Below are 15,813 nucleotides of genomic sequence, written 5' to 3' on the forward strand. Positions count from 1 at the left end.
CCTGTAACCATGAGGAGATCAAGTAAATATTCTGCAGGGCAGCTTTAATTCTTATAAAAAGAGAGTAACTACAGAGTGTACCTGAAGGGAACATTGTGAGGATTAAACAAGCTAATATATAAAAAGGGCTTAGTACCTGGCAAATAAAGATTATTTCCTATTACATGTCCATCCCAATTTCAAAAGGAAATACCAAAATATTTCTAAAATCTCCAAAATTCTATGAGAGTCTTAATTTTTCTAAACATCTCTTGCCTGAAATTCCTGCTTTTAATAGATTTTCAGACTTTTTTTTTACATCTTGCCTTTCAGTCTGTATCCTTTTTGTACTCCAATTAACCACATGAAGGATAACACCACAGCTTATTTATTTTATCACTTTTTCCACTAAAAAAAAAGTGACTGTATTAAAAAGAAGGGGAAAAAAGCTTTTGCTGAAATTTTGGGAATCAAAGTGGGATTATAGCACTACAAAGTATCAAGCTGAAACCTAAATAAAATATTAGGCATGTTATTTCCAAAATAAATGAACTATACCTATTACAGTAAACAGATGCATGCCTGTGTCTCAGATTATTTGGATCACATCAAATCTCTTATCGTCCTCCCTGAAAAGTAACTTGCTGAAGTGAACTGATTGCAATAACAGTCTCTCATACCTCCAATAAACATGTCCTTTGTTAATTCCCTCCCAAATTTACTCTCCACAAGGCAATGTGACTTGCCTTGGAAAGTAGAAAATACAAAGCAATCAGAGACTAAGGCCTTGTGTATGGACTGCCTTATTGGTGCTATACCAGCTACAACTTTCCACATAAATAAACATGATTAGCTGCAGTTATCCCGGACTTCTTAGTTGAAGCTATCATAAACTAGCCAGTGCTATACCAGCTGAAAATGATACATGAGCAAGTTCGGACAAGATCGGCCAATTTCGAAAAAATGCCCATCTGAACCTAGTTCTAATGGCCAATTTGCAGAATATGAACTAAATGTATGGTTGCTGTTTTAAGCGTCTAGATTTTAGATAGGTATATACAACCAATACTAACTGATAAGCCAGTTTTTGGTGCACAAATTTCTAATCCTTAATATGCATAATACTCCAGTTTGACAACATCTTCCAACACAAAGCAGGCTTTGGATTGATCTTTGTTTGTGTAAAACCTTTAAGTCCCCTGGAAAACAAGCTCTGTTGGTTGGAATGTCTTCCCATAAACCAAAAGGTTGCAGCTTCAACCACCAGTCAGGGCATGTAAGAGAGGCAACCAATGGGCGTTTCTCTCTCACATCAATATGGGTGTGTGTCTCTCTCTCCCTCTCTCGCCTTCTCTCTCTTTTTCTCTGTCTCTATCTCCCTTCCTCTCTCTCTAAAAAGCAATGAAAAAATGTCCTCAGATATGGACATAAAAAAAAAGAAGTCACTTGTTCCATGCCTTTATCTTTTAAAGGCTCAAAAAAGTTAATAGAAACATTGAAACTGAATTTTACCTTTCAATAGGTTAAGATTTTCAGGTAAGGTTTGTCTTTCCAGTAACCTCAATAAGAAGAAAAACTTAGAAATTTGTTTTCCCTAGAGAAAATTTCTTCAGTCATATATTTATTATTTGAATTTGTTTTTTTATATGATATTCCTATTATCTGCATTAATTTCTAATATTTGTTGTCACTTTTATACCTTACTTATGTGATTATGTTTTTAAAAGTTTGTGCATAATATTCAGTTATAGCTTTCATGGCTTCCAAAGTTAGTTGCCACCATTCTCCCATCTGTAATGCAGAAAGAAATCAACTAAGTTGTCTTCAAAATACCAAGGAAATGTCAGCTCAAATAACCCAAAGAGAAGACATTTTATTTAAAACTAAGACTTTGTTCTTGGATATCATTTTAAAAGGCCTTTATACAATTGCGTAAAGAAACATTATGAGTAAGCAGCTATTATAAAGTTACACGTGGCGTTGGCTGCAGACACCAAAGGGTCATATGTTCATGGATTCAGCCAGCCCAATTAAAAACTATGTTCAATTTATTTCAGACATCACAGCTGGATACAAAGTACTAATGAGGAATTCTATTATTTCAAGATGTGTACCAGCAATCATAATTTTATTGTTTTGCATTCCATCTGTAGCTTAGACAACCGCCAGAATGCTTGGTGAATAAACGTGAATAGGAAATAGGAGCACGTGGCCAGTACAATTCAGTAGGAACGTGGCTGCTCCTCATTTCTGGATTCAGTTTTCTTCCCTGTACACACTCTTGCAAGCTGTGCCACTACGAACTGAATTCAGTTCTATTGACCTGTAAATATAATTACATATTTGATCCTTAAATTAACAAAGTAAATGGACTTTTAATGGGTAACGTTACTCATTGCACCTTGGAAAAATGAAAATCTTTATGAAAATACATGTCTCATTCCACATTGGCTAAATGGTCATTTTGACTCAGATAATCTTTTGGTTGCCAGGGAATGCTGGAATTGCTGCATGCTATGAGTATGAATAAAATAAAGTGAACAAGTATATATATTGTAAACTCCATATAGCTTTTTCTTTGAATTTTTTGATATAGGCCAAATTCTCACATGAGAACATATATAAAGATGTATTCAGGGACATTTGCAAATAATTAACACTTAGTTTTGTAAGTTGATAATTTATCTAGAAAGTCAAAATTAGAGTTAATATTATCTCAAGTTCCAGAAAATAAAGAAATGTATTTATCATTTTTGTTATGTTTAATAGAACATAATGCAAATTTTTCACAGAGCTTTAATATTATTTTGTATTTTAAAGGCACTTAAGGTAGTTTATTAAAATGTTCTTTAAAATTCTATAACACTATTATTTTAAATATAACTGAGACTAAAAATGAGAAGTTTTTAATTCCTAGTCTTGTCACCAACTAAATACACTCCTATTTATATAATAATGGCATTAATAATTTATTCTAAAATTATAATAGCTGGTATGAAATCCTTGTAATAAACTATTAATTATTCATATTGTATTTAGATATCTTATACAGTTTTAGTGAACATAGTTTAAACTTTTTCAAAAGAGATGGGTAGGGACAAGTTGATCATATAAAGTTCCTTTCATATGTATTATTCTGATATTAAATGATAAAAGTGCTTTTAAATCATTTCTGAATTAAAAAATAAACAGATATTTTATGGTTTCAGTACTTACATTTAAGTGTTTAATCCACTTAGAGTTAATTTTAGTGAGTGGTGTAAAGATAAGGATCCAGTTTCATGCTTTTAGATGTGAATATTCAATTTTTCCAGCATGCTTTATTGAAGATAGTCTTTCTATAATGAATATTCTTGGCTTCTTTGTCAAATATTAATTGACCATATATGCATATGTTTATTTATGGGTTATTGATTCTGTTCCATTGGGCTGTGTTCCTATTTTTATGCCAGCAACATACTATTTTCATTACCATAACTTTATAACTTGAAATAAAAAAGTATCATGCCTCCCACTTCATTCTTTTTTCTTGGAATTGCTTTCAGTATTTGGGGTCTTTTGTGTTTCCATATAAATTTTAGGATTGTTGTTCAGCTTCTATAAAAAAATGCAGTTGGAATCTTGATAGGCATTGTGTTGACTCTACAGATGGCATTGGGCAGTATGGACATTTTAACAATATTAATTATTCAATTCAAGAACACAGGATACCTTTCACTTATTTGTGTCTTGATTTCTTTCATCAATATTTTATAGTTTTCAGTGTGGAGATATTTTGCCTTCCTGGTAAAATTTATTCCTAAGTACTTTATTGTTTTTGACATTATTTTAAATGGGACTATTTTATTTTTTTCAGATAATTTTTTGTTATTGTATAGAAACACTACTGATTTTTGCACATTAATTTTGTATCCTGAAACTTTACTGAATTTGTTGGTTAAATCTAGGGGGTTTTGGGGTAGTGTCTTAGGATTTCATATATATAAAATTATGTCATCTGTAAATACAGACAATTTTACTTTTTTCTTTCCAGCTCTGATGACTTGCTTGATTGCTCTGGCTACTACTTCCAGTACTCAGTTGAATAGGAGCATAAGAGTGGATACTCTTGTCTTGTTTCTGATGTTAGAGAAAAAGTTTTCAACCTCTCACCATCGAGTATTGTGTCACCTATGGTTTGGCCACATATAGCCATTATTATGTTGAAGTATGTTTCTTCTACACCTCCTTCATTGGGTGTTTTTATCATAACTGGATGTTAAATTTTGCTATGAATTGTCACAAACACATTTGAAAATGAAGAAAACAGTAATAGCTAATTAGAAAAGTAATGTTAAAATGGCTAATGCAACAATAGACATTGGACAGAGTTTCAAAGTAATTCTAAAGTGTGTTATAATCACATTACATAAAAGACACACTTCATTTTCACCAATAACTTTATCGATTTGGATATTTTGAGTATGTTGGCTATCTCCTGCTATTGGCTTCTAGTGCATAGGGGCCAGGGATGCTGCTAAACATCTTCCAATGCATAAGACAGCCCCACAGCAAAGCATTATTTGACCAAATGTCAATAGTACCAAGAAACTTTGCAAACCACTCTTGACATGTTTGATCAATCACAGCACGTTCTCTGTATACTGCACAAATCTTTTCTTGAATTTCAGATGTGCTTTTTACCTTTCTTGAAATAATAAAGCATAATATGCCAAAATACTGCATATTTACTTCCATCTTCAATATTAAAATGGCTGCACAAAAATTCACCAATTTTGATGTTTTTATTAAATGCATGTTGGTATGACAGTTGTCACAATACAATCTAACAAAATTGTTTCAAATGAAGTTAAAGACAACTAAGCACTATTAGAGCCACCATATAAAAAAGTATAACAGGCTTTTTGGCCAACCCAATATATATATATATCCTTTTAAGACTACAGATCAAATTTTCAGGATTAATTCCAATTTATCAGAATATATCAGTTTTCATATGCAGAATTTATTATTTAAGGAAAGATACATTTTTGTAGATAAAATAGAAGTATCAGAAACATGAAGAAAGGATGATTTAAGACATGAAAAGGTTTTGTTATATTTGTTGCAATTAAAGAGTTTATGGAATGACAAAAAATAAGCTTACCTTAAACAGTAATTTTAAAGTTTCTGCCCAATGCCATTCTAAGGATTCTTACTTAATCTAATTTAATTCATCATCCCTTTATGAGAGTGGTGGCCAATGGGGAGCCAGCCCCAATTCTCTTCGTTTTACAAATGTATAAGCAGAAGTTTAGAAAAAGAGTTGACACCCTGCTTAAGGTCCCAGAGTAAGTAAGTGCTTGATCTGGGGAAGTGCTGCGTACAAACCCAGGTGTCTGACTCCAGAGCCTGTGCTTTTTGATCAGCCCTATTGTTGTTGCCCCATAGGTACATGATGGCTGAACTCCCTCCATTTGTTAGTTATCCTTTGAAACTGTGTAATTTAAGGAGTTCTAGGGACCTCCTGGGTATCAAAGTTGTGGATTATCCACCCATTGCTAGACTAATATTCCCTGGCTCTTCCCCTTACTTAAGCAACTTTTCTTCTCTGATTCATTCTCTGCCATGACACAGGAATAACTTAACTGATTCTGTTACTCTTGCTTATAATTCTTCAATGATTCCCATTGATTTTTAGGAAAAACCACCTAGAATCAGTTTGTTCTAATGCAATAATCATAATTCTTTGCAAGAGAACACTGCTAAAGCTACTGCAACTATATCCTGTATTTATGGAAAAAATGGTTATTTCATAAATTTTGATGAAAAGCTACTTGAGTAGAGTGCAGATTAATACATGATTTTCCATGACAGGAAATTCCGCATCAGTTTGCATTTAATATCGCATTCATTCTTTGTATTCCCATTATTATCCTCATGCGTGGGTGATGGATAAAGTGAATAAATAAAAACAAGACATTTTAAATTTTTAAAATTCACATTAATGAGCATTTATATGTGATAGATCCATATGCACACTGAAATCTTAATACTGTGAGATAAAAATGTAAACATTAACCAGCCTCTTTAAAACATATAACATTGTAGAAAGTTTTCTTAAATGGTTGCTCTGGGAGAAAAACCAATTCAAAAGTATAGAATGTCAGTTAATTTTTATTGTAAAACATAAAGCTTAAAATTCAAAAATATAAAAGGTTTTTTTTTCTTTTAGAGACAATTCTTTGTGGGAAAAAATATTTCTGAATATTTATTGGCTTGTTCAATCTTTTTTTTTCTTTTTTTTTAAATTTATTTACTTTTTAAATACATTTGTCTCTGCCTCCCCCCCACCTCTTTCCCTTGCTCCCTCCCACCTTCCCTTCCTCAGCTCTTCCCCTTTGGTTTTGTCCATGAGTCCTTGCTATATGTTCCTTGAGTTTCCCCTTCCCTTTCCTTTTCAATCTTTAAAAATATAGATTGTCAAAAGATTAAATGTAGAGAAAAAAACCTTAAAATCTTACAGTAACAAGTTGAACTCAAACCTCTGGGCCACTCAGGGGGCAAGCTAAACTGAGAAAGAGCCTCAGGTGAGAGACCCGCAGTCACACTTCAGTGAGTGTTGCTTTAGTTACCAAAGCGAAGCGGTGGAGCCAAAGACGTAAGGATGAAGAGCAATGTTAAAAGTGTGGAGAGTTATTAGAAGGCAAAAGCCAGAAGTGCTCCAGGCCTGTGTACTATTATTGACAGAAAGCCAAACTAAGCTGTGTCAAGGAGCTAGAAGAAAAGAGTAAGGGAAGTTACAGACGCAGATATTAAATTCATTCATCTATAAACAATTTGAAATAAATTATTTCCTTTCAAACATACTGTAGCGGAAGGCTGTGTCTGTTTCCAAGGACAGTGGTGCTATGATTGTGTCTGTGGGTGTCTGTGTGTGTTGTAGGACAGAGAAAAGCAAGAATAGTATGCTTTCCATAATAAACCATATACTGCATCACCTTTCTGAAATACATAACACTTTGAATACTTAAGAAGAACAAAAACATTGAAGTAAAAATTTAGTTGTCATCATTTTCAATTGGCATATTGATATGCCATACATTAAAATGATGGTATTTTAATGCAAAATATTAAATAATATGTCATATAATAATCACTAAGACATTAGGTTTGTTCAGACTCTCTCAAAACAGTGTTTCCCACAACATTTAAGAAATTGCTCATGTGGGAGTTAATAAAATTTTGTTTAGTACATATCAGACCCACTATTCCTTAAATGTGAGCATCTCATATTCCACATCCTGATTTACACGAGTATGATTTCCCTACAGTATCTGTGGCAAAAGACATTGTTTGCCTATCGAACAATTATTGCCCCCTTCCTTTCCTTATATGTGCTAATTTAGTAGGTATGGGAACCAATGAACCCTATTTCAGGCAATTAATCAGTTTGCTTCTGCCAAGTATAGTAATTTTATCCCTTATTTGAATTTCTAAGGGTAATCAAGTGAAAAATTTCTGGATAATGGGCATAAGGAACTTAGTTAATTTTTTTTTTATTTCTGACATAAGTGGACAGAAAGGAATTCATGTTTACCCCCAACCACTTCTTGTTTGTGAAACACTTTTGTCAGGATGCGATGCTTGGAGTGTCACCAAGGACTAAGTGAAAATATAGAAGTCCCTAGCCTCCTGTTGAAATGGTTGAGTTTCTGAACTAACCCTGTAAAATGCTTATCTCACATTTCACTGATCTGTGAAGTAATACTTGTCTACATTATTTAAGTTACTTTTTGGGTATTCTGTTGTCTGAAGCTGAAAGTGTGATTATTGTTATTACTTCAATACTTTTTAGAAACCAGGTGAGTAACAAAGAGAAAGCTTTTTATCAACATATTAAAAATTTCGTGAGCATATTTTCTGAGAATTTTTTGTTTTTCACTCAGTGTATCACATGTTGACTGAAAATATAATGGATAGTGCAGCATTACATTATATTGCCCTATTGGATCACACTCCCTCCATGGAAATAGGTTTTATTCTGCTCTGTTGTGTACTCCATGAGATCAGCAGTGGATGCTGTAGTGCATGCCCAGATGGTCCCTTACAGACTGAGCCATTCATTCCCCCAGCTTTCACTGGTAATAAACTGGGATATTTTCCCAATGTAAAGGAATATACTGGTAAATAGATTCTCAGATGTTTGTGAGGTTTGGGGAATAAGTACTTGTAAGAACCATGAAAGTGAATGATTACTTTGGAGGGCTACTTATAATTTGGAAAAGAACAATAAAGTTGATTTTCTACCAACATAAGATAAAATTTGAAAGTAACATGGTCCCCTTGGGAGCTTATTAAAGAGACTATTATCTCATATAGCCAGAGAACAATGGAAGTTTAAGATCTTGCCCAGGACTTTATTGTGAGTTTAGTGGAACTAATAAATTAAAATCAGAGTCCTGATTAGGAAGGAGTGAGACACTGGGGTTTGTAGATAAGAGTATCAGGATTACTATACTCAAAATTTTTGAAACCCCAAGTCCCTCTGGACTCTCTGGGCTTATAGAAGGAACCCATTTCTCTCAGCTAAACTTGAATTTCCCCTTTCATGAAGAGGATGCAGAGGCCCCTGCTTCACCAGGAAATATACTGTCCCATTAAGTTCCATCTTCACCCCTTATCCTAGCCACTAGACCAATAATGAAGATTGCAGGGTCAGAAAAATTTCAGGTCAGCTAATAACCTACAAGAGCTGCAATACATGTACCAGCAGTAAAGAGAATATGTTTGGGAATGGAGCCCAAGGGTGTGGTATATAAATCTGGATAAAAGAGAAATGATCAATATGGAACACTCATGATACAGGTTTTAACACCTTAATAAGGTCCCAGGACATGGTATTAATACACAACTAGAATCACTATTAGAAGCCAACGGTAATGGATAATCCACATTATGTGGAGCAGAAATTCTAGAACTGTCATGGTTGAAAGTGGACGTGGATCACTGGCTCAGAAAAGTTGGCATGTTGGAACAGATACACAGCCTGAGGACAGAAAACTCACCAGCTGACTAATCTCCATAAAGGGATGTAAAAGACAGTCCATTTACTGCAGACACAAGGAATGCTCTAGGAAGAACACAACAGCTTTATGGAGAATCTTGAGAGGAATTATCCTCTGTAGGCTCTAAATGAGAGTAGAAATGTTACAGAACTGAGTCCCCTAATAACAGAGCTCAAGTAGAGGCACAGTGTTTGGGCATGCTTTATGGATGAGCAAAGTGAGATGACAGCCAGGGTAGTCTGAGACGCACAGAGGAATGACAGTAATTAATAGAACACAACAATCCTAGGAACAAGATAGATGTGTGGGGAAAAAAAATGTTACTGAAGGCCAGATTCCCCAAGAATAAGAAACATTCAAGATTTCAGTAAATGTGCTCTTACGGATCACCTGCATGCACATTTTATCATATAATGATAAATATAGCAGATACAGCATGTGGAAGGATTGATGAGGGAGAACATTGAATTTTTAAGGATGAGTGTCTAGGTCACCCCACCTAGTAAGGCACCTACTCATTAAAGTTTCTAACAAAGATGAAGGGATGCTAGAATAAGTAGTAAAGGGAAGAGATAATGAGTATCAGTTGTAGTGCTAAGACCAACTGCAGTGGAGAGCTTAGTGTCTGTCTTCCAAGTTTCCTCCTATAAGTTTCCCCAGGACTAGGAATTCATCAGAATTTCAAAAATGGGGTCAGTTCATTATTATAATGAATCTTAGTGATGCAACAGGTAAATTGAAGTAAACGTTAAGGTGTTCCAGCTAGCTCTTAGGATTGGGAAATTTATTTTCCAAAAAAATGCCCTCAGCTGAAGGGAACTACTTCACTTGAGGCTATCTCTTCATCTCAGGGACAGTCCTCATCTCTGTCTGATCAAGGCAGGGGTATGAAATCCTAACCATTTTGCCTAAAATAAAGACATCTCAAATTCAGAGTTTCCTGCAGAGCATTACAGCCTCACCTGATCCCTGTCTTTATTCCTTTATTCCATAATATGTGTTGATCCAAAGAGCACTTTCTAATAAACTGTAGGCATTCAAATTTCCATCTCATAGTCTGTTTCCCAGGAAACACCACTTAAGAGAGGGGTTATTTATTTTTACTTTCAAAATTCTTAGAATATTCTTGGACGTACTGTCATATGGTTTGGCTGAAGATACTGTAAATACCAAAGTTGAAATCCACAAGTCCTCTAGCTTTACCCTTTCAAATCGTATTTAAAGGAGTCCAAATATTATTTTATTTGACATAGAGTATAATCAACATCTCCTATAGCTATCAGGAAGCAAACATTTGAGTACAGATAGATTATAACTAAAACTGCGTCATAAATACATTTGGTTATGCCTAACAATTGACTTCTTTGTGAAAGAAGAATGATGTGCTCCCAGGGTCGAGTACACCTACCCAGAATGCCTTGAGTTTCATAAAAATGATACTGTAGAAAAAGGGAAGGAGGATGAGAATTGTTAGTTACACTGCAGTAAGAGAAACAAAGAAAGGAAGTAGTCACATCTTGGAGTAGTAAGTTTAGCAGACAGAGAGTAATAAGACCTGATTTTTACTTTCCTGGCCTCTGTCAAGGAGCAGAATCTTCATCCTAGAAAAGGTAGGATGGATGTATAATCTGAACAGAAGCTAAAAGTGATTGAGGAGATAGTTAAAAAATACTTATATATTCTCCAGTGAATTTTCTCTTCAGCTACAGAAACAATTACTATCAGGGCACTGAGAAAATCTGTAGTAAAACTGTTAAGGCATTGATAGTAATGTTTGAGTAATCATGGCTAGCTGGAAAGCTGTGAAAGAAAAGGTACGGGGAAATGATTTCAATTTTTGAAAGAGCAAAAATAATGTAAAAATATACATGATAATTAACCTGGATCCAGACCAAATCTTTAAATGAATTATTTAAAGAAGCTGATAAATATTTGAAAAGGAAAGTAGTGATGGCTAGGTATCAGACATGTTAGACTGACATCAATTCTTATATTATGAAATTAGGTAGACTCTCTATACAGAGTATGTCAGAATTTCAGCAAGACATTAGCATTAAATCTCAGGATTATCATAATCACATGATGAAATCCATGAGCTAAATGAGAATGAGGTCTGAAACTCCATATTAAAAAACACGAACAATATACTAAGGTCAACTTGGAGAAAAGTCCAGGACACTGTGGTTCAAGCTCCATACACCAAATATCTATAGCATGTTTTCAAAAAGTATTTTGCACAGCAATATACATGGCCCATTCTTAAAGATAATAATAATAATTGAGATCAAGATAAAAATTAAAAATCCAAAGACTTCTAATATTACCAGGGTGAGATTAATCCAGCAAAATGAGATTATAAACCATATATTTAAGTAGCAACATTCCACAGTGAAAACACTGACCTACAGCTGCTCTTCATGTGAAAGAGACTAAGGTTTCAGATAATATATAGAAAAATTAACTAAATCAGTAAGAAGAAGAATTTAATTCACAAGTTGGTTATATTAGTACTAGGATTTTTTTTTATAAATCAACATAAAAATAATCCCAATTCTGGGCTGTGAAAGTGAATTTCCAATTATGTGTACAGTTCTAATTGTCATATGTTGAGAGAAAAAAAAAACGAGAAAGCACCAACATTAAACAGGATTTACTGATGCTAGCAGTATGTTAATTACCCCAGAGCAGCCAATATTTACTTTTCCACTTAATTTTTATAATAATTCTTTGAGGAGATAAATTATTCTAGTTTTACATGCAAACAGACCAAACCTCAATTGATTTAATAAATTTGGTCAAGCAAACAAAGCTGTAAATGCAGGAAGTGAGATTGTTACCATACCAAAGTGGGGTTCAGCTCCCTCCGCCAAACAGTGGCATAAAACAAAGGTTGGTGGGGAAGGAAAAAGGTCTTTATTAAAGGGTTGCACAGTTTGGGAGAGCAGAGACTTCCCGGCTCCATGCCAATATCACACAGACAAAATCCAGCCATATCCAGACCCAGAAAGAGAGTCCAAAAACGCCGCTCCAACCCTATCTGTCCTGCAGCACGAGGCTGCTGGTTGGCCTGCTCTCTAGCTTCTGGCTCACACCCTGGAACGCATGCATGTGGTGCTGGCACAGATATCATCACCGAGCTGGGGCCGAGGGCTGCAACAGAAATCTGGGGCCGGGGGCTGAAGCAGAAAGCTGCCACCGGTGGGTCGTGCAGGTCTATGGGGCAAGCACCTGAGGCTGCCCCAGCCCCGGAGCCAGCAAGCACTCCAGCTGGTGTGTCCTTGCACTGATCTCAGAGGAAGAGCAGGGTGTGACCCAGGACCATCCCAGTAGCTCCCAAGAAACTGTGGTTTCCCGTGGGCCGCCAAGGGGGTGTGCATCTCTGGGGTGCAGCCCAGCGTTCAGGGCTTGGCCTCAGAGAGAGCTGGCTCTTGACTAGACAAGCAAGGGGAAGAAGGGCCAAGGCTCAACTTTTCCTTTAAATCTCTGGGCCCCAAATTACTTGCGATCTGCGAGTACCCAGCTTCCCCAGACCTAATATCTGTAGGTTAGATTGGCAGGTCTGTACCTCCTTCTGCTGCCATATTAACCTGTAGGTACCCGCACCTCTGTGACATCTAGTTTCCCCTTCAATCCAGAACTGGAGGGTTTTTTCCTCCAACAATCATGCTCTCCGGTCTGCACAAACTCCGGCAAGGCTTCCCCCGCAGCGCCTCTGTCCATGATGGAATCTGTCCTAACACACCTCACTACCCGGGTTGCCCAGGCAATGCTGCTGTGGCTGGTTTGTTTACCTGGGAAATGCAGCCTCTTGCACACTGCCTCAGCCAGGGGTAGAAAAAACTGTTATACACCACATTATCGGTGCAAGGTTTTATTCCCACAGCCCCCAGCATTTCCTGCAATCCCTCCCTCACTCAGCCCCTCCTCTGTCCAGCCACTTGGTCAGATCTACCTATTTCAAGATTTATCCAAAGTCTATCAAACTCCAAAAGTCTTCTAATTTAGAGTTCTAAATACTCTTATGTCCTTAATTAAAAAACTCAACCCCTTTAAAGGTGTGACTCCTGTAATCTTGTAATAATTGACCTCTTAGCACTTTTCTTATTTTCACTAGTTGTAACTATTGCAAGAGTCATAATTCTTCTGATCTATATTATTAATCGATTTGTTTATTTTTCTTTGCAGTTCTCCTGTCTCACATGGCTTGCATTTTGTTCTCTCTTTTTCTCTCTCTCCCTCTTTTTCTCTTTCCATCCCCTACCAATTTGAGTAAATGATAAAATGTTATTTATAGTAAGCAAAACTATAGCACAAATGAATATGTTTTTAACTGTTTCCAGTTCACTGAGATGCATATCTAGAGGTGATTATCATCATTTTATCACAATTTTATATAGCATTTTTAATATCAAACAAATTGAAACATATCGGTGAAATGCCAGAGATTCTTTTATATTATTTACTTGCAAATAGTTTTCCAAGTGATATCTCAGAGGTTCTTTCTGTACTTTATATGTTTATACATGCATGCATAACTTATTTGGCTATTGTTTTTGAATTGCAATTTCTTGATTTTTTTCAGGATCACTATTGTACAAAATCCAACTGAACGTGGCAACAGGGGTGAAAATTCTGCAAGACCTAATGCCCAGTATCCAGGACATTTGGACCTTTCAGGGTGATAAATATAATTGAGAACCATTTAAGCAGCTTGCCAGTAATGACAGAGGTAAAAAAGGTAGATTACAACTCCACTGGCTTATGAGAAAATATGTCTGTAACAAAAAACATTTATTTTTGAAATGAGGTCCCTTGACTCATAAGACTACAGGCTACTGCATTTATGTGTGGTCTTAGTCCACAATGCACTTCTGCAATCATTTAAGGTTGTTCATTTAGACGTTGGCATATAGAGGCTACTACTTCAATTTTGGCCTACTATCTAGCTTCAGGCTACCTGACCTGAAGTGTTCCACCTTGCTAGTTGCTATTTTCCCCTTTGCATTCAACTAGATATTCCGTTACTCAAGACCCTGAGGCATAACAGCAGTATCTATTGCCTGGTTGGCTCAAGAGCAATACTTTTCCAAAAGTTATATTTAAATTGTGCTACTTGGTAAGAATAACATGAGATTCAGTACTTACACCATATTTAGAGAAGCTTCTTTAAATTTGATATGGTAGAAAATCTGATTTACAATTAAACTGATGCGCATTAAACTAGTACTAAAATAATCAAATGCTACATTAAAAGTATGTGCCAAGTTTTGAGAGCACAGTTTGGTAGTTTGTAGCAGCAACCAGTGGACTTAAATGCTATTATCTCTTCCAAAACTAAGTTCCCACAGAGGCAGCAGCTTCGTAAACCAGAAACTAACTCAATTATCAAAATCCTGATCCTCAAGGGATTCCCATTTGGAATGGAAAGTGTGTGTTATTCAGTGGAAAAAAAAAAGAGAGAGAGAGAGAATTATTAATGTCTAAGGATAGCAGGAAAATGGACTAATTTTCCAGACTTTTAGCATGGGCTGTTTTTGTCGTTGTTTTTTTGGTTTGTTGTTGTTGTTTTTTTTTGGCTATGTCCTATGAAGTTTTATTTATTAATGAATTATATTTATGAAATAAAGTAAGATAATTCTAATCTGTTAAATATAAATTCAACTATTTTTTCTTCAATTTATGAAAAGATAAAGCTAGAGAAGCATCGCATATTTTATTTTAAAAGGAAAAGAAAAACTGAAGATCCATGGTGTTTCTCTGCTGAAAATAGATTCTGATTTTTTTCAATCTCTAAATATTTTTGTATCCTGGTGTAAATTGCTTTACTCAACATAAATAGTAATGCTGACTTATTACAACTTGTGTTATTCCTAAATTGCTCAGTTAACTATAGTTTCTATACATATTAATGTATTTAGAGTTGCTGTCATTGGCACCCCATTGGAACCATATGTGGTATTTGCTGTGGTTGCACTGATGGGGAATGTTAACAGCTGTAGCCACAGAATATAAAAAGTAACACAAATGAAAATTCTAGCCTAAGTTACTTGAAAAGTGAAAGTTATTAGTGATAAGTGTAGGAGTCTAGAACTTATACACCATTACACATAGTGTGATACATATGTGGCTGCCACTTACTATTGATTAATGATTCTAAAACTCAAAATTAACTGAAGTACCAATTATATGTCCCATCTGTCCTAAGCACTTAGTCCTAATGGAAACTCTAGAAGAGAGACATTTTCTTATCATTTTTTACAGATTAAAATCTGAAAAGTAAGGTTATTGTTGATGGCCCCACTCCTTGTTCTTGAACATGCCTTCATTTTATTCTAAACTGATCCATTCTATTTTAAAGATCTCCATATTTAATCAAATATTTCTTTAAAGAATATGAAAGAATACATATATGTGTATGTATGCATTGTATATGCATAATATAGCTGCAACAAGAAAAAAAGCCTCAGGCAATATTATTTAAGTTCTATGCAAAATGGGGTGACGAAGAATAAATCTATAAATAAAATAAAATAGAATCTCATCTTCCAAATAAAGCTATGTTACAGTTTTGTCTTATACATTTATTCAAAAAAGTATGTATTTGGCACCTAGTGAGATACTTTGAGAACAAATAAAGATGAGTGAAGCACCAGCACTATCTTCAAAAATCTTATTATAATAAAAGACATACAAAGAATACAAACAGAATGTAACAATAAAGTGCCATAAATGAAGTACGAATAAAATAAATGTTGTGGAAGTTCTAACAAGAAAGGCATCTACTTGG

General features: G+C 35.1%; 1 protein-coding gene across 1 annotated transcript in view; it reads left to right on the forward strand.

The window, feature by feature from the left end:
* Positions 1-11,986: 11,986 nt before the first annotated feature.
* The window catches only part of LOC129065503 (keratin, type I cytoskeletal 18-like), a 64,525-nt gene continuing 60,698 nt past the window's right edge, over positions 11,987-15,813 (forward strand). Inside the window, exons 1-2 of the mRNA XM_054566741.1 lie at positions 11,987-12,296; positions 12,620-12,807. Of these exons, the coding sequence (XP_054422716.1) occupies positions 11,987-12,296; positions 12,620-12,807 (498 nt within the window). The remainder of the gene's footprint in view (positions 12,297-12,619; positions 12,808-15,813) is intronic.

This window comes from Pteronotus mesoamericanus, unplaced genomic scaffold (assembly GCF_021234165.1).
Source record: "Pteronotus mesoamericanus isolate MK-2021 breed Mesoamerican mustached bat unplaced genomic scaffold, CSHL_Meso_final contig_180, whole genome shotgun sequence".
NCBI lineage: Eukaryota > Metazoa > Chordata > Mammalia > Chiroptera > Mormoopidae > Pteronotus > Pteronotus mesoamericanus.